The following is a 23,566-nucleotide window of genomic DNA, read 5'->3' on the forward strand; positions in this document are numbered from 1 at the left end:
CAAGGGAATCCAGTCGTCTGCTCCTTTCCCCAAAGGAACCTGGAAGAAATGACCTAGGGAGAGCCACCTCCATGTACCTATGCCATGGGCCCCAGGAGAGATCCAACCCCCACCTTGTATCTAACCCACTTGAGAAATCAGGCAGATGAGCTTCTCCCAGAGAGAAAAATATCTTGGTTGGTTGGTTGGTTAGCTGGTTGGTTTTTATCTTGAAGCTCTCAAGGATTCTACAACACCATTCATTCTAAACCTGAGGTCTGATCACCTCCAGATGCTCTCACTCTCTGCCAGCAACTCTTTGTCAGAAAGTTAGTGGACATCTATCTTCCAGACCTGCTTCTACACATATGAAAAACTTTATAAGGCACACACTAATGGCTCATGCTTGTAATCCTGGCTACCCAGAAGGCTGAGACTGGAGGATCAAGGTTCTAAGACATCTGAAGCAGAAAAATCTATGAGACTCTTACATCTAATTAACCAGAAAAAAAGCAGGAAGTGGAGTATGGCTCAAGGGGTAGAGACCAGCCTTGAGTAAAAAAGACGAGCATGAGGGCCTCAGTTCAAGACCCAGTACTAACTAAAAACATTTAGAAATAAAGCCACAGAAACATTCGTATGATACCTTTGTTACTGAACAGTGCTCTATAGACTCAGCAAAGAACTTCAAGAAACGTGTGTGTGTGTGTGTGTGTGTGTGCGTGTGCGCGCGCACATGCATGTGCGTGCACACACACACACACACACACACACCTTTTTTTTCTGCATTGAGAATGAAACTTAGGGCTTCACCCATTCTAGATAACTTCTCATTAGTGAGCCACACCCAGCCTGGATTTTTTTGGGCTAGTTCTTTGTTTATTGCAATGATAAATAAGTGATATTTTAAGGTTCCACCTAGGTTCTATCAATCTTGTTACAGTGACGGGGGGAGGGGTACTTGCTGCCACACAGAGAGGGGAGAAGGGAAGCAGGAGAGTAAACAGGGATCCTGGCTCACGCAGTGGAAGGTAGCTGGCTCCCAGCTGCTCTCACATGATCAGATCCTCGCCAGCCTCTCTACCCTCTCTACAGATTTATGCATTGGGTACTTCCAGGCCCCAAATTCCACATGCCAAGTCCAGCCACTTGCACTACCCTACCCCATACACCAAATAAAAAGACATGATGAAGGGCAGAGACGGGTTTATTACATGGCATGGGCCTGCCATCTTTGGGGAACAAAGAACTGGAGAGAGAAAGAGGTGCAAGCATCCCAGTTATAGTTATTTGCTAGTACTTCATGCCTGAAGGGAGTGAGACTAAGCCACTCACTGTCACCAGGACTCTGTTACCTGACATATGGTTTGTCTTCTGCTTCTGGCTAGTTCCTTCCTTGGAGTAATTTTGCCACAGAATAAGAAGGTGGCATTGCCTGCCTGAGGGGCAGTTTCCCTTGTATCCCATGATTTTATGGGTAAATCCTGTCCTTCCTGGAACCAACACGATTGCAAAGTGACTTCAGGAAATAAAGGATCAGATCAAAAACACAGATGCAAAGTGGGGATGCCCAGCTTTTACGCAGCCTCCGTTAATGCAGCCCAGTAGGGAGTCTTCATTTCCAGCAGAAAGCAGTTTAAGTATCATCTCCTCTCCCCTAGGGCAAGATGGACTGTTTGTCACTGATTCACTCTCCATGTCAACGCAGTGACCAGTGAGGCAGTGCAGAGTCCAGGGACTCAGAGAAACCTGTCTTCTCTCCCTGTTCAACCAGGCAAATTGAAACCCAGAGTCCCAGGTAAAATTGCTTGAGCTGAAAACACAAGATCATAAAGTAAAACGGTGACTCGGCAGACCATCCAAGCAAGGCATTCATGTCGCTGTCAGTGAGAAACTTGTGAACCCAGGCTGTGGCCACCCTCTGGGGAGAGAGAGAGAGAGAGCATTGAAAGATAAGGGTCTTCTTGCTGCACTGTAGACTAAGGACCAGGACTGGCCTGGGGCTCCCCACCTATAAAAGCTTGTGAAAGAGCACCCTAAGTGTCATGAGCTCATCTAGTATTGGTCCCCGGTCCTGGACGTAACAGTAGATTTTACATGCTTCTTCTAAGAGCTTTTTCTGGGAAATGGCATGATGCTGAGAAGAGCCCAGAGCTGGTCCAAGGGTACAAGCCTGGGACTTGGTTTCAAGCCCACCTTTTCTTTTAGGGTGCATCCCTTCCCATGCTGTGTGATGAAACATACGGTGTGTCCAGTGAAGGGGAAGGCGGGGGGGTCTGAGCCTGGGGGGCCCTGCCAGTGTCCAGCTGATGCTAATCACAACATATTTTTCAGATACACCCTGAGGAGAGCATGGCCTCTATGGGGGACTATCCGTGGATGCCCTGGCTCCCCGTCCTGGTGGTAAGTGTCTGTGAGCACTACTCATACTGCCCCCTCTGGTGATGGTGAACCAGACCCTCACCTCCAGATCTCAGCCGTCACAGCTGTGCTACCTTAGATGGATCAGACCCTTAGCCTCTCCAGCCTAGCTCCCCCCGCCAGTGCTCCTTCCTAGGGTTCTTCTGAGGGTGAAGCGAGGGCGCTCCAGCAGAGCCCTGAGCACCATCTGCCCTCCATTTAGATGAAGAAACATCCAGGGTTCATTTTAGGGGAAATGGTGGCAATACTGCCTGATGAAGAGCCAGCTTCAGAGGTGCCACTTCAACCATGAATGTAGAGAGAACCAGAGGAGGACAGTGTGGGTGAAGGGAACTTGGGACAACCCTGAGGGAGTGGAGGGAAGGCAGGGGACAGGGGAACAGGGCTTGGACAGCACAGTAAAAAGGAAATGGTTTTGGGTGGTGGCTACTGGTGGTAGGTGGGTGTGGCTATGGCCAGCCAATGGCCTACAAGTGCACGAGGTTACACCAATAGAAGTCTCACTAAGGCCAGAATCTGGCCTAGTCGTAGAGTGCTTGCTTAACATGCACGAAGACTGGGGTTCAATTCCTCAGTACCACCTACATAGAAAAAGCTGAAAGTGGTGCTGTGACTCAAGTGGTAGAGTGCAAGCCTTGAGAAAGCACAAGGACAGTGCTCAGGCCCTGAGCTCAAGCCCTAGGACTGGCAAAAAAAAAGAAAAAGAAAAGAAAAGACTCACCAGCCTGCACCTTCCAGGCTGAGGTTGGCACCACAGGGCCCTGTGTTCCTAGATAGACCTCAGCCTTTGGGGCACAGCTTAGAGCAAGCGTGTATGTCTGTTTCTGTGGCAGGTATCTCTGATGTGCTCAGCCAGGGCAGAAGATTCCAACTGTGGTGAGAATGAGTACCACAACCAGACCACCGGAATGTGCCACCAGTGTCCCCCCTGTGGGCCGGGGGAGGAGCCCTATATGGTAAGGACCAGCCTGACGCTGTGATGTGGAGACTGGGCACCACTGGATGCCTGCAGTACCATCGTGCTTTACCAAGTGTCTCCCTGTGGTTGCTGGCTTCTGGGGTTGAACTTTAATGTGCCCAGGGCTCTCACTGGCTGAGCCCTTGTCAGTAGATTCCTCCAGAGTTGGCGATTCTTTTCTTTGTGTGCTGACTCTGAGGATTCCATTCAGGTTTCACATTCTTTTTTTATTTTTTATTTTCCGGTCATGGGACTTGAACTCTGGGCCTGGGCGCTGTCCCTGAGCGCTTCAGCTCAAGGCTACCACCCTACCCCTTGAGCCACAGTACCGCTTCCGGTTTTCTGGTGGTTAATTGCAGATAACAGTCTCGCCGACTTTAGTATCAGGCTGGCTTTGAACCATGATCCTCAGACCTCAGCCAGCTGGCTAGCTTCACATTCTTGTTTGGCTTTTGTTGCTCCAGGCTGCCCTTCTGCCACTTCAGCCACGTCTCTACTTCTGGCTTTTTGCTGGTTAATCAGTTATTTGGCGATAGGAGTCTCATAGACTTTTCTTTCTTGGCTGGCTCCCAACTGCTGTCTTCAGACCTCATCTTCTTGAGTAGCTAGGATCACAGATATAAGCTCCTAGCACCTGGAAGGTTTTGAAGGTTCTCGAGTTGTTGTTGTTGTTGTTGTTTTAAGGAAGATTACTTTCTTGTTTTACCCTAATTAAATGAGTGTCTGGTTATCTAAAATAGAAACATGACTGAAATGGTCTCCAGTAACAGAATTATGTATTTGAGGGTAGCACCTCCTTTCCTGTGCAGGGAGGTAGGTTACACCTGGAGCCTTAGTATCTTGAAGCTAAATGCCTCCAGGATTCAGTCTTGCATAGCACTGAGCAAAGTCAGGTGCCCAGAGCTGTTCTACTGATGGGAAATTCCAGAAGCCAGCGGACTTGGGGACCTCAGAACAGTTCAAGCTCACAGGGAGAAGAAAGAATTGAGCTAGATCTGGAAAAGTGAGGGATTTGCAATTAAGATGAGCAAGAGCAGCTTCTGAAAAAAGCCAAGATCTAACATCCCAGACCCCCCTTCCCCCCGGCCCCTGTGTTCACCATGTCCTCTGTCTGGCTCTCCCTGGCCAGTCCTGCGGCTATGGCATCAAAGATGAAGATTATAGCTGCGTGCCCTGCCCAGCAGAGAAGTTTTCCAAAGGCGGTTACCAGATATGCCGGCGCCACAAAGATTGTGAGGGCTTCTTCCGGGCCACCGTGCTGACACCAGGGGACATGGAGAATGATGCAGAGTGTGGCGCGTGTCTTCCCGGGTAAGTACAGGATGTGCTGGGAAGACCCCTGCCTGGTGAGAGCCAAGAGTGGGAATCCCTTGAATGAGAGACCTTGGGAACCGCAGGTCTGGTGCAGGGCCTGCCCGACCTTTCCTGAGCTACTGAAGCCTGTGACCAGGAAAAGGGCCTTGACACCCAATAAATACTAAGCCACAGCTTCTTGCTACTGTCTCCCTCTAGTGGCTACAAATCATAATGCAGTGCTACAGAGGGAGAGGGAAAGCATGCAGAGAGAGGTCGAAGATGCTGGAGACGATGCTGGTGAAGGTCTCCGTAGCAATAATGATGACCCAGGTGGTGAGGGAAGTAGTAGGGGCCGTGACAGTGATGAGGATGGTGATGAAGGTAAGAGCAGGTGATGGTGGTAGATAGAATAACAGGTGATGAGGGAGATGCGGGTGATGGTGGATGGACCCCCAGCATGTTGCAGTGCAGCCCTTGTACATATATTGTACAGCAGGAAAATAAGAATAACAAACTCAACTGGACACACCTAATAATTCTAGCTACTCAGGAGTCTGAGATCTGAGTATCATTCTCGAAGCTAGCCGGAGCAGGACAGCCAGTGAGACTCTTGTCTCCAATAAATTATAAATATATATATACATATATATATATGGAAGTGGAGCTATGGCTTAAGTGGAAAGCCCTAGTCTTGAGCAAAAGAAGCTAAGGAACAGCATACAGACTCTGAGTTCAAGCCCCCAGTTCAAGACTGGAAACAAACAAACCAACCAACAAACAAAACCAGATTTTTATAAATAGGAAGGATATTAGATTATTCTCCTGGAAAATGCAATAGAAATAAGTGGTTTGTGATCAAGTGTTTTCAGTCCAGGAGTCCTGGAAAGCCACCAAAAGAGACACAATAGACAGAAGGGGTAAATCATTGTGTTCCATTGGCTACACAAATCTCCCAAGAGGCTGCTCTGGGAAAACCCTGAGCTTGCCACAGAAGTTCACCAAGGCTATAGACAGCTAGAATTATCCCCTGATAGCTTAACTGCACACTCGAATTTTATCTTGATTGACTTTTGAGTCCTTGATTTCATTAACTTTGCTTGATCAGAATCCATAATACATGAGAGAAATGCAAATGCTTCGTGGATTATGTATAGAAAATTATGCTTACATTATATGTTTCTCTAGACAAGAAATAAACTTTAAAAAAGACCTAAATTTATTTCAGGAGGATCGCAATGTGAGTACCTAACCATGCACTCACAAGCAACCTTAACATCTCCACTGTTTGTTTTCATAAATAAACCCTTCAACCAAAAGTAGGTGCTAGTGAGACAAAGAGCAGATACAGAAAACTGCAACCATAAGTGTGGTGAGGCACACAGAGTGTTCTACAGACGAGGGAAAGCCCCCCTACTTTATGCTTAGGGAGGTGGGGTTCATAGGACCTAAACTTCTGGAGGTGGTACTGGGTGGCTGACAGGTGATCAGGTTAGAAATGAGACGAGTTAGGTGTGATGATCTGAGGGTCATGGCTCAAAGCCAGCCAGGGCAGAAAGGAAGGAAGTGAGACTCCTATCTAATTAACTGGCAAAAAGCCAGAAGGGGAGCTGTGACTCAAATGGTAGGGTTCCAGGATTCAGTGAAAAGGCTAAGGGACAGAGCTGTGACCCTGAGTTCTAGACCCAGCACTGAAAAAAAAAAAAAAAGAAGGTGGGGACCAGGGAAAAGAAGAGGCTGAGATTTTTGTGGGGGCGGGGGATCATGAAGCTTAAACTCTGGGCCTCGGGGCTGTCCCTGAGCTCTTCAGCTAAGGGTACGACCCTATCCCTGAAGCCACAGTGCCACTTCCCATTTTCTAGCGGTTAATTGGATATAAGAGACTTTCGTACCCAGGCTGGCTTTGAACTGCAATCCTCAGATCTCAGCCTCCTGAGTAGCTAGGATTATAGGTGTGAGCCATCATGAACAACTAAGAGGCTGAGATGTGAGGATCACTATTCAATGCCAGCCTGTGCAGGAACATCCCTGAGACTTTTATCTTCAATCAACCACCAAAAAGTCTGAAGTAGAGCTGTGGCTGAAGTGGTAGAGTACTAACCTTGAGCAAAAAAATGTTAAGGGGGCCGGGAGTTTGGCCTAGTGGTTAAAGTGCTTGCCCAGCATGCATGCAGACCCAGGTTCGATTCCTCGGTACCACATACATAGAAAAAAGCTGGAAGTGGTGCTGAGGCTCAAGTGGTAGAGCTCCAGCCTTGAGAAAGTCCAAGGACAGTGCTCAGGCCCTGAGCTCAAGCCCAGGACTGGAAAAAAAAAATGTTAAGGAACAGAACCAAATTCCGGTGCATGTATGCATGTGCATGCATACATGTGCAACACACACACACACACACACACACACACACACACACTCTACAAATTGCTTAGTCCCAAAATCTACCCGAAAGTGGCAAGTCTCTAAAGAACATGTCAATAGTTTCCTGCCTTTAAAAAATGTGAGCAGGTACAGTCATCTGTAGAATTTACTGAGGAGCCTGCCGCATACTTTTTCCAAATTGATTACCTCTCCTTACCCTAAAGGTCCTATTTGTTTGTTTGTTTATATGTTCAGACTTGAACTCAGGGCCTCTCACTCTTGCTTAGGTTCTTCTGCTGAAAACTGGCACTTTACCACATGAACCACACCTACATCTGTGCCTTTTGTTGTTTAATTGGAGATAAGAGTCTCTTCGATATTTCTGTCTTGCTTGGCTTCAAACCTCAATTTCAGACCTCAGCTTCCTAAGTAACTAGGATTACAAACCTGAGCCACTGGGACCCAGCCCAAGACCTCATTTAAACAGAATCTTGTACTTAACCGTTCATGTTTAATCAACCTAACAAGAACATGGGGGTAGAAAAGGAAAGAAAGAACTATAGACCATCTGCAACTTAATTTTTCATAGGAGCAGAAGCTTTGTCTTCAGCACCCAGGACAGAGCGAGGCTGGCTTCAAACACTCCTCCGGGGATTGCGGAAACAATACAGCCAGTGCCTTACTTGGCTCTGGGTGGTGGCCTGTCTGTTTCAGTCAAACTCTCCCAATCCCAAGGCCACCAAAATAGAAAGTCCCACCTTACTTCCGGTTTCTAAGGTCCCTTTTTGGAGCTAAGGAGACTCCTGTTAGGAACTCAAGGCTGGAATGGGGCAGGATCCTGAGTAGCACTGATCTTCATGCTGTAGGTTCAGAGAACAATATAAAGGTCTCATGCTGTGTCACAGAGAAGGAGTATAGGCATTTTGGTGGACTGTCATCATTAGCCCGGTGAAAGGCTGCTTTCATTCTGAACCCCTGTGGTTAAAGGCTACAGATGCAGATTGCCCCCTTTACTTTGCTCTGTCTTCCCAGCCTCAGTGGCTCTACCCTCGCCCTTCCTGTGGTTTGGCAGGTACTAGCTCCTTCACAATCCCTGCTCACACCCATCCAATGTGGCTGAGATACTTGCTAAACAATGGGCTTTCCTGTTGTGTGGGCAGACTGGTACAAACCCTCCCCACACCATGCCACCTTGGGCAAGGAAGAAGGAAACAGTTGGGTTTTAAAACCTCCCTGGCATCACCAGCTCCTGAGGAGCTCCTGTGGGCTGGCCCTGCCCCAGCCACCCCCTTCAGACCAGAGGCTTCACAAGGGGCCAGCTCTGCTCACCATCCCAGGAAAATGCAGCATCTTAGGGCTCACGGACATATCTGGCAAGCTTAATGGTCCCAGGCTAGGAAGATCTTTCTGAGAAATCTGCCCTTATCATCTTGGGAAAAACTCTGGAGGCTCCAGTTAAATCTTGCCTTGGGCTGTTCTAGGGGAGAGAAGGAAAGAAAGAATGACAGGCAGTCTTCAACTTAATTTAGGGTGGTAGAAAATGCAAATTTCATTCAACAGAAACTATGCTTCAACATATATTAACCTTAGCTAATGGCTAGTCCCCAGACAACCATGCTTATGCACTCTCAGAACAATGAGAACTGGGTTGAGTGTGTGTTTGCGTGTGTGTGTGTGTGTGTGTGTGTGTGCACATGCGTGCGTGCGTGCATGCGCGTGTGTGCATGTGCCCCAATACTGGGGCTTGACCTCAGGACCTGGCCACAGGCCCTTCCTTAGCTTTTTCACTCAAGGCTGGCACTCTACCACCTGAGCCAGCTCCACGCCTGGCTTTTTGTAGTTAGGGATAACAAGTCTCGGGGATTTTTCTGCTGCATCTGGCTTCAAACCACAATCCTCAGATCTCAGCCTCCTCAGGAGTTAGGATTACAAGAAGTGTGAGCTGCCAGAGCCCAGTGGTACTGAGACTGATTGGGGTAAGGACATGAAATACCGGATACTTTATCACGAGTAGGCTTCCATGATGCGGTATCGGTGCATGTTCTGAGCACCCAGAGGACAGCTCCCTGGGCCGGCAAGGGGAAGGCAGGTGCCCTGGAGGCAATTTCCGTTTCATGGTATTATTTATTTAGGAGATGGCCCCATTGTAAGACCTGTAACATCTGTGGATAACATCAAAATGTGAATAGAGCAGTGTGACATTAGACCTTTATAAAAAGGTGAATGAATTCGATATGGTAGCTAAGCCATTGATCCCTTCAAACGGATGAAACTGTCAGGTGGCATAAGACAAGCCAGTGCTCTCTAGCCCTGCCTAGCTCTGCGTGAGCACTACGGAAGCTCGTATGCATTTAGAAACGTTCTGTGTGGCAGCGAGAAGACACGATGGCCTCTGCTTGTCTGCCGGCATTTGCCACTCATGGCAGGTGGTCAACACAACTTCCTGTCTCTTGGATCCAACCTAGGTTTGGTTTTTGCTTTTTTTTTTTTTAATATTATGGCCTTTCAATTTTGCTTCTTTACTATGTGACTTAGTACTGCAGTGCACAGCTTGGTCCAAACACACAGCTGGGGTCAGGGAAGAATCTTGAAGCCAAACCCATACAGAGCCCTTGTTAGAGTGAGACCCCATGCACTCAGCTGGGTACCAGTGGCTCCTACTTATAGTCTTACTTATTAAGGAGACTAAGATCTGAGGATCCAGGTTCAAAGTCAGCACAGGCAGGCCAATCTGCAAGACTCTTATCTCCAGTGAACCAGAAGAAACCCAGAACTAGAGGTTTGACTTAGGTGGTGGAGCACCAGCTGGAGGCTCTAAATCAAGATACAGTACTGGCAGGAGGTGGGGAGGGAGAAAGGGAGGGGGGGAAGGAAAGAGGAAGGGAAAAGAGGAGGGAAGGAAAGTGAGGAAAGGAAAGGGAAGAAAGGAAAGGGGGAAAAAAGGAAAAAGCTGAATATTGGTGGCTCACACCTATAATCCTAGCTACTCAGGAGGCACAGATCTGGGGATCGATGTTCAAAGCCAGCCCAGGAAGGAGAGCCATGAAACTTTTATCTTCAAGTAACTACCAAAATCTGGAAAGCTCAGAGACAGTACTCAAGACTCGAGTTCAAGCCCAAGGATTGGCACGGGAGGAGGAAGAGGACGAGGAGGAGGAGGAGAGGGAGGAGGAGGAGGGGGAGGAGGAGGAGGGAGAGGAAAAAAAGAGAAACTACCTGACCCCCCTCAGCTAAGAGCAAACAGTGGGCAGTAGCAAGTGCCTGTGTGACAGTAAAAGACCATCACAATCTGCCCCAGGACAGAACTGACCAGCCCCCCCTTTGGTGCCCAGTATGCAAGGGGCCCCACAGGGTCCCGTGTCACTTACCTACCTGTGTCACTTTGGCATACCTGTCATCTGAGGCATAGCTTAGAAGGGGTATTAACAGGATGGGGGAGGCTGTGGCTCTGCTCTTTTTAAAGGGAAGAAAGGTGACAAATAGCCCTTTGGGACCTCTCCATCTCAGCGTATGAGCTGTGACAGGGAAACATGTTGTGTCGTTCACTCATTTGGCTCACCAAGACCTACCGAGAATCATCCTTCCAGTCTACAGCCCAAAGTACAAAGAACACAGTGTGAACAAGGTTTTCCCTCAAGAGCCCCCAGTGCTTGATGAGAGAAAGAATGCCAGAGGTGGAGGTAGAGGTGAGAAGAGGAGACTGAAGTGGCTCAGAGCATCCACATGCTAAAATCTGAGACGGGGAAGCACTGCTCGGGAGCCCAGTGGCAGGCGCACGCCCCCTGGTGGGAAGTCACCGACAAAGGCGGCTTCCACGGGGGCACAGAGTATGTTTGAGGGAAGATTGCTTCTAGAAGGCTTACCTGCAAGGCTGGCTGTTGTGGGTTCTGAGAGGTGTTTTGAGACTGGTTAATTAGTGTTTACAAAATACACAAGGATCTGAGGATAAAAGGCTTTGAGGAAGAGCAGGCAATTGCAGCCATCGTGTTACTGGGAATAGTCCAAGCTCAGGGAGGCTGGGGCCCAAAGCCGCTCCCGCCCACCCCTCCTTCACAGCAAGCTGCTGTACTGCATCAGGACCTTCATGGAGCACAGCTAATAAGACCAAGGTTAGAGAACCATCACAGAAAAAGTCCAGTAGCGGAGAGCAATTTCCATCCCTTGAAGAAGTATTGGCACGGCTCAGTTCGTTTAATCAGCTTCCCACAACATGTTAAATGGCTCATGATCACTACTGAGTGCTTGTTTATGGAAAATGGCACGTGCCAAAGTGGAAGCCAAAGCTGCTGAGGGAAGGAAGCTGAGAGGAGAAGCCAGGGTCAGAGGGAGGCCGGGCCTCAGGAAAGGAGTGGCCTGCAGGGGCCAGGCCTCGGAGGCAGATGCCCATAGCAAGTTATGTTGCCATAGGACAGGTTTAGAGGCAGCAGTATCATGTGTGTGTGCATGTGTGTAGATATGTGGCACGTGCACATGCACACACAATCACTGGTACTAGGGCTTACATTTGGGGCCTGGGCATTCTCCATTCGCTTTTGGTGCCTGGTAAATGTTCTTTGCATCCTGTCCCAGCCTTTCTGGATTCCAAGATGGCTACCAAGTGACTGCAGGAGACAGGGGCTCAGAGCAAGAAACTGAAGATGCAGGCTGGGAAGCCTGCCTTTTCTTCTGCCTGTGGTTAATTCACGGGTGCAAGTAAGGAGTCTCTGCTCCTCAGTAAAAGCAGTTTTTTAGTACTTATTACAAAACCAGCCCAGCTCAACAGCCTCAGGAGAATTCAGTGGGCACTGATGCTGTTGTACTCCACTGGGCCTCAATTCCCACTGTAGTCTAATGCCTGGCCATCATGACATCAGAGACAATACCTGCCCGGCTCACTCACCCGTCTTCACTTTGTCTTTCCTCGCCTCCTGCAGTTACTACATGTTGGAGAACAGACCCAGGAACATCTACGGCATGGTGTGCTACTCCTGCCTCCTGGCGCCCCCAAACACCAAGGAATGTGAGTGCTCCGCCCCACTTCTTAAAAGAAAAATCATTTGTCCTGAACTGTGGTCTTCCACTCTAGGGGGTGTAGAAAAAAAGCTAGTCCCAGCACCTGGAAGAGATTATTACAGTATCTCATGCCTGTAATTCTCAGGAGGCTGAGATCTGAGGATTGTGGTTCAAAGCCAGCCTGAGCAGAAAAGTCTGTGAAATGCTTACATTCAATGAATTACCAAAAAGATAGAAGTGGAGCTATGGCTCAAGTGGTAGACTGACAGACAGCCTTAAGTGAGGAAGCAAAGGCACAGTGCCCAGGCCTGCGTTCAAGCCCCAGTGCTGACATTACAAAAGGGGTGACCCTAATCAAGAGGCGTATTCATACACTGCTTTATTATATGACACCTCCTTTGTACAACTTCTCAAAGATACTCTAAGGGCAAAAGGTGAGATGCATTTCAATGGGGGAAAATAACAGGAAAGCAATTGCACTGAACACTAAGCAGGTGAGGATGGGGTCAAATAAGGTGAGGAGGAGTCGTGGAGCCCCACAGACTTTCCTGCTGGGCTGGTTTCAAACCATAATCCTCAGATCTCAGCCCCTGAATTGCTAGGGTTAGAGGTGTGAGCCGCCGGCACCCATCCAGCTGCTTTTGTGATCTTAAAGAAGTGGTCTGACGTCGTGCTCACTCAGGGACCCACTGATGCTGTAGGTCTGAGGTGCCTGAAGTTATGTTTCTAGCAAATCTTGCTGTCCCCCACTCTGAGCAGCTGGTACAGGTCTTGTGTTGACCTATTTTCCAGAATCAGCCTCCAGTGTTTCCTGGCCAATGCTGTAGGTACTGGGTGTGCACCTAGACAGCTCAAGGATCAATAAACAATTCAGTCTTAAAAGTCCAAACTTTTTACCTGCTGTAGAAAATCCCTGCCAGTCATTAATACACAGTAGCCTACTTCTAAATTGTCTGCATTAACACACCTCAAAGGCCCCTGTATGTTCTATCATCACTTTGAAGGAGGATATAAACCCCAATAAGCCTTGTGCTCACAATCCTAGAATGCCTCGAGGAGGAGACACAGCACCTGCACCTCCCCAGGGCCGCCAAGTGCTTACAGGGAGCCAAGAGCATCCACTCTAGGGCCTCGTATTGTACTCATCCCTGAGTGGAGACCCAATACCTTGTTGATACTGTATGTTTCCCCAATTTGTGTGAAACACCTTGATTTGCTTATTCAAAACCAGGTCTAGTGGGGCTTGGTGGCTCATGTCTGTAATCCTAGCTACAATCCTGGCCCCAGAGACTGTGAAACTCTTATCTCTAAGTAACCAGAAAAAATCTGGAAGTAGAGCTGTGACTCACTTGGTAGAGCACCAACCTTTAGTAAAAAATAGACAAGCCACAGTCATGAGTTCAAACCCCAGCGCACACACAGGCACGCACGCACGCACGCACGCACGCACACACGCCAGAGCCCACATGAAAGCAAGCAGGGCTCTGCAGTGGAGTACACAAGGAAACCCAGATGGAGAAACATTACCTGTTCCAAGGAAGCCATGTAACCTGGAGTTGTGAGCTTGGTTTTTGAACAGGGTGACTGCCCAAGCACCAGCCATTGTCAAAATGCTGCTAAGTTATCACCAGAGCAGAGCAGAAGCTGGTGCAGGAGAGCGTGTGTGCTTGCTGCTATCCTGGAGGACCCGCACTGGGCACTGGGCAAACCCACGGGTGTGAGGATGAGCCATGTACCTGTGAACTGGAAGCTGGTGACGTGCACACAGGAAGCAGCAGGAAGAGCCCAGCCTTCTCTTTTCTTTCCCACTCTGTTTTCCTAAACTGTTTCGCCCAAGCCCCTTAAACAAATTCTTTTTTCTTTTTTACCAGTCCTGGGCCTTGAACTCAGGGCCTGAGCACTGTCCTTGAGCTTTCTCATGGCTAGCAGTTTGCCACTTGAGCCACAGTAGCACTTCCAGCTTTTTCTATGTATGTGGTACCAAGGAATCGAACCTGGGTCTTCGTGCATGCTAGGCAAACAAGCACTCTACTGCTAGGCCAAACTCCCAGCCCCTCTTAGACAAATTCTTTTTCCTTTTTTTTTTCTTTGGTGGGTCATGGGGCTTGAACTCGGCCTGGGCATTGTCCCTGGTTTCCTCAGCTCAAGGCTACCACCCTGCCCCTGGGCCTGGGCATTGTCCCTGAGTTCCTCAGCTCAAGGCTACTGCCTACCCTTGAGCCAAGCCCCACTTCCCACCTTCTAGAAGTCAACTGGAGATAAGAGCCTCAGGTCTTTTTGTGCCCAGGCTGGCTTTGAACCTCGACCCTCAGATCTCAGCCTCCTGTGTAGCTGGGATTACAGACGTGAGCCACTGCACCCAGCCCTCTTAGACAAATTTTTAAGATTAGCATGCACACTTTTGAAATTCTGGCATATTTTTCAAGGATTCTGGGACAATTCATGAGGAGCAGGTGTTTGCTTGCTCTGAGGATTTTGCCAACCACTCAGATTCCTAAATACCCCTTGGCTGCTCTCCAACCACCCTTGATGTGACTCCTTAGGGCCAAGTCCAGGTTGTCCCTGGAAATGGGCTCATGTGCATAATGATGGCAACAGGGACTTGAAGTGAGACAGAACGCACAGCCACCGAGGTTAGCCTGGCAGCCTGGGGCAGGCGGGGCAGTGGGGACCTCTCGCCTGGTCTTCTCACACCTCTTCTGGTTTGGCAGACACAGGTTGCTGAATCAGAGGTACAAACCAGAGAAGATAGTTGGCAGGTCATTTTATAGTATGGCTAAATTCAGGGAAGATCCTACTCTTTTTCAAAGTTTTCATTTCTTTTTAGGCATTTGCATACCCCCTTGGCCTGCCTGCAACAGGAACCATCACTCTAGAACATTCTAGCACACACGTACATCTATTTGCATTGTGTCTCTTCTCCCTTCTTTGAAAGGGCATCACCATTCCCCATTGCGTGGCTCTAAATCGAGGGAGAGGCCCGCTGTCAGGTGGGGAGTTGCTGCCATGCAGGGCCTGAGTGCTTGTGGACATGGCTGAAATTCATTCATCATTCTGCTCCTTCTGTGTCAATCCCCTCTGCAGACCTGAGGGGCGGGTCTAGCTCCTTGCACACTGTATGGGAGTCTTGAGGGCCACCAGTGGAAAGGATGAATGGGAGCCATGAGGGTTTGACTGAGGTGCAGATATAGGCGCCAGCTCCAGGCCCAGCATGGACAGTCTGAGCTCAGGACAAAAAGCAGTAGTGCCCTCAGCCTATGGCACCGACCATCCTCTGGCTCACATATGCCCAGAGCAGAGTTTGTCAGACAAGGGAGCCCCAGCTGCCTCCGGGCAGGTCTGGACAATCTAGAAGCTCAGTCCACGCTAGCTGGGGTTCAGTGTAGGGCAATGTCCAGTACTGCAGGCAGAAGCGTGGCTGGCCCCAGCAGGGTGGGGCTGGAAGGCTGTTTTCATTGTCTCTCACTAAACAACAGGCCTGGGCATATTTGTGTCCCCATCCTCAGCCTTGTCATTACCTCAGCCTGCAAGACCCAGCAAGAAGGGACAAGAAGAAGCAAGGATAACTGACAACCGCAGATGCAGCCCATGGCAATGTTTCTTTTCTCTCTCTCTCTCTCTCTGCCAATACATCCCAAGCTCCCTCACACACCTTTCTAAGCAGACATATTAGTTTGCTTTCAGTGTTCCATTTGCTGTGTGTGTATGCGGGTGTCGACACTACTGCTTGAACTCAGGGGCCATGCTCTCTCTTGGCCTTTCCACTCAAGACTTTTCCGCTTCAGGCATGTTGCTGATGAACTGGAAATAAGACGCTTAAATTGTTCTGCTCCGGGTGGTTTTGAAGCTCAGTCTTTAGCTCTGCTCCCCACCGGGTCTACAAGCAGGTGCCACGGCTGCTCAATTTGTTTGTATTTTAAAGAAGGAAAATAGTACTCCCCTCTTCTCACTGACCTGAGGATACCAGTGGGATGTTTCCCAGTGTAACACAAGTGGCAGGACCTACGGCCAGCCTGACCTGCAGCTGAACTTAACATCCTTAAGAGTCTAGAAACTAAGTATCTTGAAAAGGCCCCAGCAGGGTCCATGAACAGAATCTCTGCCATTCGACGGGTGCACCTGGATGCCGCACCCCTTCTCCCAGCTCCTTCCCTACCAGGACACTGGTTCTGAGCCAAGTGTGAAGGCTTAGTTTCAAAAGCAGACCTTAGCTGAGTGCAGGTGCCTCACACTTGAAACCCTAACTATTCAGGAGGCTGAGATCTGAGGATCTTGATGGAAAACAATCCTGAGCATAAAAGTCTGTGAGACGGCTGCTTCTAGAGTCTCCAGGCCTTGAGTTCAAATCAGTACTGGCACACACACAGACACACACACACAGACAGACAGACACACACACACACGCACACGCACGCATGCACACACCCATGCACGCACACTAGAAAACAGATCTTAAGTTCAGAGCTCAACAAACAGAAAAAGAACTTTCAGTGTTCCTTGAGAAAGACAAGGAAATATCTTGGCCTTGGTGAACAGGTGACATTTCTTCTGGCTCAGATGACAGTTCAATTTCTGCCCACCTCTGAGGAACAGGCTGGTCTCCAAGCATCTAGAGCATGCACTACATCTCAAGCCTTTTGCTTCCCGGCTTTCCCTCACATGGCCACCCTGTTCTCTATTTTTCTCACAAGGTGTGAGGACTGCGTAATGTCAGATCTCTCTCTCTCCACTTTGTGTGGGTGTGTGTGGAAACCCACAGTGATCCACTCCGGGCTTGCAGTAGCCTCTGCTTCTGGGCCCCACAGTATCATGCACAGAGCAGGCCCAGGCCTCCCTCCACTCCTTTTAGAGAAGATGGCCCTGCTAAGAGAGTTTATTTTCATGGAAGTCTTAAAGGAGGGTGAGCTGACATGTGTACAACCTCCAGTCACTCCTCTTGGTCAGGCTGAGCTAGACAAAGAGGGTCCAGGCTTACTAAGGAGGTAGGCTGTCCACTGTTCTGGACTCACAAAGTACAAATCCGTTTCACAAACATCTCCAGAACTGGCAGAGTCAAAGAGCAACAAATGGAAAATTGGGCTATGAGCCACGACACTCGGGTTATAGGCTCAGGCCTAAAATCCCAGCTGTTATGGAGATAGAGATGGAAGGATCTTGGTTCCAAAGCAGTTTAGGCATAAAAGTTCTTTTTCTTGTACCAGTCCTGGGGACTGAGCTCAGGGCCTGAGCACTGCTCTTGGGCTTTCCTCAAGGCTAGAGCTCCACCACTTGAGCCTCAGCACCATTTCCAGCTTTTTCTATGTATGTGGTACCAAGGAATCAAACCTGGGTCTTCATGCATGCTAGGCGAGCACTCTACCACTAGGCCAGACTCCCAGCCTGGTATAAAAGTTCTTAAGAGTCCATCTCAATCAATGGCTACTATGGTGGCATGCACTTAACATCCCAACCATGGGAGATGCACAATGGCTTTGCTCAGTGCCATGTACCTGTTACCTCCAATAACAAAGGAAAGTGCCAATAGGAAGATCACAGCCCAGGCTAGCCCGGGTATAAAGTGAGACCCTATCTCAAACATAACCAACACAGAAAGGGACTGGTGGCATAGCACAAGTGGTAGAGCACCTGCCTAGAAAGCATGGGGTCTTGAGTTCAAATCTTAAGACCAAAAAAATATGAGGGAGAAGAAATAGTAATAATAATATCCAACACTCTGCACACACACAAAGAAAGAGAGAGGAGAAAGAGGGGGGAGGGGAAGGAAGGAGGAAAGGAGGGAGAAAGGGAGGGAGGAAGGGAGGCAGGGAGAGAGGAAGGAAGGAAGGAAGGAAGGAAGGAAGGAAGGAAGGAAGGAAGGAAGGAAGGAAGGAAGAAAGAAAGAAAGAGGGGCTGGGAGCTTGGCCTAGTGTTAGAGTGCTTGCCTAGCATGCACGAAGACCTGGGTTCAATTCCTCAATACCACATACACAGAAAAAGCCAGAAGTGGTGCTATGGCTCAAGTGGTAGACCACTAGCCCTGAAAAAGCCCAAGGACAGTGCTCAGGCCCTGAGTTCAAGCCCCAGGATTGGAAAAAAGAAAAGAAAAGAAAAAAGAAAAAAAGTAGGTATTAGCAAAAATCCTAGAGGAAAATATACCAAAACTAATGTCAAACAATGAGACTCAGATGATTTTTTCCTTCTTTCTTATGTTCTTTATTTTTCCCAGATTTTTAATAATGACTACATATTACTTTTATAGCTAGAAGGGTATTAAGAACACTCTTCTTTGTAATTGAAAAAATCAATCACGTACTAATAACACTTTCCCAGACAGCCTCTCTCATCCTGATAGGTCATAAACTTTCTCCGGGAGCATGGAGTGAGTGAGCCTGCAATCCACCAGCGCACACTGCTTTCTCCTAGCAGAAGTGGCCCATGTGTCTTTTTATTTAGAGATCAAGAATCCCAAGAGGTCACAATAGAAGTGGTTAGGGATAATTAAATATGCTAAGAAATAAAAATATTTCCTCCCCCGCCCGCTCCCCACAGCTAGTCACAAGATGGATTCCAGGTCAATTCTCATCACTGTGTCTGACTTTTTTTAACCCTTGAAGGTGGTGTTTCCCCAGACCACTCATGGTGATTGTGTTTTCCTTGCAGGTGTAGGAGCCACATCCGGAGTTTCTGCCAACTCCCCCAGCACCTCTGGCGGCAGCACCTTGTCCCCTTTCCAGCCTGCCCATAAAGGTAAGGAGCTCCCCTGGGGGTGACTTCCGGGTTCTAGGGGCTTTGCATGGGTTGAGAGCAAGGGGAAAACCTCGGTAGCGATGATGGCGCCAGTGTGCTCTTCCAGCGCTTCCCTAATGTGACTGAGTCACAGCTGGAGGCTGAGCTGTGGGAGTCAGTAATTATCTCTGCAAGAAGTGGAATTGATACTCAGTGGGTGTCCTGGACCCATTAGGAGACCCTAGAAATAAAGGCACGTGGCAGGGCAGCCAGAGCAGAGTAGACAGATGGATGCTTCCTCACTTTAATTCAGCGGAAGTCAGGGGCAATGCGATTGTTGGCTTTCATATAAACTAGGCACCTTCCTGTCACACTTTTAATAGCCCTTTTCTTTTCTTCCTTCCTTCCTTCATCCCTCCCTCCTTCTCTCTCTCCCTTTCTTTCTTTCTTTCTTGTACTGGGGCTTGAACTTAGGGCCTAGGCGCTGTCTCGTAGCTTTTTAAGGCTAGCACTCTACTACTTGAGTCACAGCTCCAATTCTGGCAATTTTCCTTATTTCTTTTTGTAGTTGAGTCTTACAGACTTACCAGTCCAGGCTGGCTTCAAATCACAATTCTCTGTTCTTAGCCTCCAGAATAGCTAGAATTTCTGACATGAGCCACCAGTGCCCAACCTTAATGTTCTTTTTGTTGTTGTTGTTGTTGTTGCCAGTCTTGTGACTTGAGTTCAGGGACTGAGCACTGTCCCTGAGCTTCTTTTGGTTAAACCTAGCACTCTACCACTTGAGCCACAGTGCCTCTTCCAGCTTTTTCTGAGTGTGTGGTACTGAGGAATCAAATCCAGGCCCTCATGCATGCTAGGCAAGCACTCTACCACTAAGCCACATTCCTGGCCCCTTCCTGGTCAGTTGAAGGACTCCATCTCATTTTCCCTAGCTCCTGGCCGACGGGAATGACTATGCCTGCTGCCCCACAGGTCCTCGAGCCAACACATCCCTTCCCTCTCCTCTGTTCAATGCCCTTCATAGCTGTTGAGGGCTAAGCTGACTTTTCAGTTCTGGCATCTTCCGCCTGTGTGGGTAGGAGGGAGGGGTCACCTGCACCTTGCTTCCTGAGAACAGAAGTTCTAGTTGGCTGATTTAGAGAACTTGAGAAAACTTCAAGGCACCTGCGTCAGCGGATGCCTGACAATGGGGACTGAGTGAGCCTCCCTGATGGAAGCACAGCAGCACCATAGCCCTTCATTCCTGGACTCTTGTTACTGCGCTGAGGTGTTGAAATTGCTCATGGCGTAGACAGAAGCAGACCAGGACTCTGACCTGCAGGGTGTACTTTCCTGTCCTGTGGGCTCCCAGTCTAAGAAACCAGGGGAGGCACCCCAGAATAAGCAGGAGAACCCACACTCTGGCCTTGCTGGCCACATCTGGACAAGCCTGCTAGCGAGCAGTGAGAGGGGCCGGTGGGCAGGCCTGCCTTGGTGACCGTAGTGTACTCTGAGAGCTAAACTCTTGAGCAAGGCCCCTGAAAACCGTTCCCATGGCGGGGCCATTGGGGTGGGGGTCTTGGGCTTGGAGGGCCTGCAGGGGCATTCACGTCACCTTCCTCTGGTGTCAGCAGAGCTCTCTGGCCAAGGACACCTGGCCACCGCCCTTATCATCGCCATGTCCACCATCTTCATCATGGCCATCGCCATTGTCCTCATCATCATGTTCTACATCATGAAGACCAAGCCCTCGACCCCAGGTGACAGCTCCGCCCACCCCGTGCCCTCTCTTTCCCACTCCTTCCTGTGGGCCCTCCTAGTAGCTCACCCCCTCCCTCCCCTCTGTCTCGACCAGCCTGCTGCACCAGCCCTCCAGGGAAGAGTGTGGACGTCCCCGTGAGTAAGGACGAGGAGAAGAAGGAGGCCCCAGGTTGGTACATCTTGACCACACTCAGCCCCATGGCTCACATCCATCTCTGCTCTCATGCCATTTAGGGAAGACAGTGCACCATCGCGTGCTGCTTCCGGGACAGAATTGTGACAGTCAGGCAAGGGGAGGCCCAGCTCAGAGCTTTGCCTCTGTTCACTCTTCCCTTCCCCACTGCTCGTCTCCCTACAGACAGTGTGGTGATTTTCTCCGAGAAGGATGAATTCGAGAAACTGACAGCACCCCCAGCCAAGACCACTAAGAGGTATGTGGAGCCAGGCAGGCTGGCAGTCTTAGGTGAAATCACCTTGAACCTTTAGCCTGGGCTTCCGTGTGGAGCTCCGATGTGGCGCTGGCGCAGAGGGGTACTCTCTGGCCGACTCTCCTGGACAGAGGGGTGCACTCGGGTGAGCCAGCAGGTACATGTGGAGCAGGTATGCCTGCTGCTCCCACTCAGGCCCTGCCTCTGTGACCTCCCAAATGCTGTGGGCCTTTGCCTTTGCTCCCTTTCTCCATGCTGTGGGAAGCCATGTAGGTGAAGCCAAGGACAGAAATTAAACCCTGGCTTAGGTTCCAGTTGCCAGCAATGCTCAAGAGCACCAGAACTGGCATTGCCACTGTGTGGGTGATAACGATGGTGATGACAGCTATGGAGTATTTAGGGCTCATTGCCTGCCAGGTGCTGTGCCCACTCTGTCAACGTGTCCTTCTGCTGTGGACCACGAGCAGCACATGTTGATACCAAGCCTGCTTCCAACGTTTGAAAGTTGTCAGCGAGCTGGGGTCGGAATCCAGCTCTCCGTACGATGCATTGAACCTGAGTGCAATAAGTGTCCAGGGGAAGAGGCTTCACCTGTGACATTCATCATAGTCATCACACGTGGAGCTGTGGGGTCAGCCCTGCCTTAAAAAATAATAATAATAATGAGGGAGGAAGAAAATCCTCATTCTCTACACTGGCTGGTTATTTGGACTAGGTCCCGTGTAAGTCCCAAAAATCAATCCCAGGGCTTCAGTCCCAGCAAGTCACAGTGGGATCCCTCCCTACCAGCCCTGCCAGGGAAAGGACACCATCTACCCAACACTTCCTTTTGCAGTGGGCAGAGACATTGCTGAGCCAAGCACAGGAGTCAAGGCATTAAACCTCTTGTAATCCTAACCTGGAGTTCTGACTCAGTACTGCAAGGACTCTTGCGAAGCCTTTTCTACTTAGCAATAATGAAGTTAAGTGCCTCTCCAGTGCTGTGGCATTGAGAACCGAATCTAGTACATTCTCACGTGGAAAGTCCTAGCATATCTCAACTCTCCCCACACCAGAACCGGTAGGCAAACTGAAACCACAACAATACTAGGCAAGAAAAGTAGTGTGTGTGTTAAGCCAGCTAAGCTGGTCTGAGGATCATGGTTGGAAGCCAGCTTAACCAGTCTCTGGGGCACTTATCTCCAATTAACCAGCCATAAACCAGAAGTGGAGATGTGGCATAAGAGGGAGAGTACCAGTTTTGAGCAGCAAAATCAAAGAGATAGCACCTAGGTCCTGAGTTCAAACCTGAGTAGCAGCCAAACAGACCCCCCACACACGTATACGCACACACACACACACACACACACACACACACACACACACCAAAAAACCAACAAAAATCTGTTTCTCCAGTCATTAGTCAATATAATCCAATTCTGGCTCAGCTCTCTTTTCCCAGCATCCTTAAATTATAAAACTAGAAAAATTAGAGCAAAGTGTTGGAGTACGCCTCATGGCTTAAGTTTCACCTAAGAATAGTGGAAATTTGCAAGACAATGCTTAGAGAAAATTAATACTAACTTTGTACATTAATAATTAAAAATTAAACCTTCAGACAATGACAGATGCTGGCGGGGTTGTGGATAAAAAAGAACCCTACTGCACTGCTTGTGGGATTGTAAACTAATTCAGCCACTCTGGAAAGCAATGTGAGGTTTCTTAAAGAACTGAAAACAGACCTTCCCTATGATCCCTCCATACCACTTCTGGGCATCTATCCTGAACAGCATAACCCAGCATATTATAAAGACACCTGCTCAGCTATGTTCATCTCTGCACTATTCACAATAGCCAGGCGATGGAAACAATCCAGATGCCCTACTGCAGATGAATGGATACATAAAATGTGGTATTTATACACAATGGAATTCTACATAGCCAACAGACAAGATAAAATAATGGCATTTGCAGGGACGTGGATGAATCTAGAGCGAATCATGCTGAGTGAGACAAGTCAAGACCTAAGGAACAAAAGGTGCATGGTATCCTTAATATGTGGCTATTAGATCCAAACAGTACAAGAGCAAGGATTCAGTATTTATATACCCAATGCTATGGACATGGTATTGGAGATAAACACAACTACATAGACATAAAAACCTATGACTCTATAGACATGATGCTTTATTACTTAGTTTAATATGTATCTATGACATACAAACCCTTACCCTAACTTTGATTATGTTCTAAAAACTAAGTGCCAGTGATTGTATACAGAGATTCCCTTCTTGAATACTTGTTAGTTAAACATGTCATTTGAAATATGATGTTAAAAAATATCACTACAAAAATAAATAAATAAATCTTTGGGGGCCAGGAGTTTGGCCTAGTGGTAGAGTGCTTGCCTAGCATGCATGAAGACCGGGGTTCAATTCCTCGGTACCACGTGCTAGAAAAAAGCCGGAAGTCGTGCTGAGGCTCAAGTGGTAGAGCCTTGAGAAAGTCCAAGGACAGTGCTCAAGCCCAGAACTGGCAAAATAAATAAATAAATATCTTTGGAGGAAAAAAAATTTAACCTGACATAGAAGCATTAAAGACATCAGAGCCTGAGTTCTTTTTCCTTCCTTTCCTTTCCCTTTCTTTCTTCCTTCCTTTCTTTTTTCTTTCCTTCCTTCCTTCCTTCTTTACTTTCTTCCTTCTTTCTTCAGA

The 23,566-nt window shown here is 48.6% G+C and overlaps 1 protein-coding gene across 2 annotated transcripts in view; it reads left to right on the forward strand.

The window, feature by feature from the left end:
- The first annotated feature begins 2,331 nt into the window (after positions 1-2,331).
- Positions 2,332-23,566, forward strand: part of Edar (ectodysplasin A receptor) — a 28,602-nt gene continuing 7,367 nt past the window's right edge. The window contains exons 1-8 of one of the 2 annotated variants that reach the window (XM_090336069.1): positions 2,332-2,382; positions 3,234-3,356; positions 4,488-4,669; positions 11,921-12,006; positions 18,639-18,725; positions 20,318-20,446; positions 20,542-20,616; positions 20,806-20,878. In XM_090336069.1, the coding sequence (XP_090192195.1) occupies positions 2,332-2,382; positions 3,234-3,356; positions 4,488-4,669; positions 11,921-12,006; positions 18,639-18,725; positions 20,318-20,446; positions 20,542-20,616; positions 20,806-20,878 (806 nt within the window). The remainder of the gene's footprint in view (positions 2,383-3,233; positions 3,357-4,487; positions 4,670-11,920; positions 12,007-18,638; positions 18,726-20,317; positions 20,447-20,541; positions 20,617-20,805; positions 20,879-23,566) is intronic. The other variant, XM_090336070.1, reaches the window with a different exon arrangement.

The sequence above is a fragment of the Megascapheus bottae genome, chromosome 7 (genome assembly GCF_031878675.1).
Source record: "Megascapheus bottae isolate mThoBot1 chromosome 7, mThoBot2.hap1, whole genome shotgun sequence".
Classification (NCBI taxonomy): domain Eukaryota; kingdom Metazoa; phylum Chordata; class Mammalia; order Rodentia; family Geomyidae; genus Megascapheus; species Megascapheus bottae.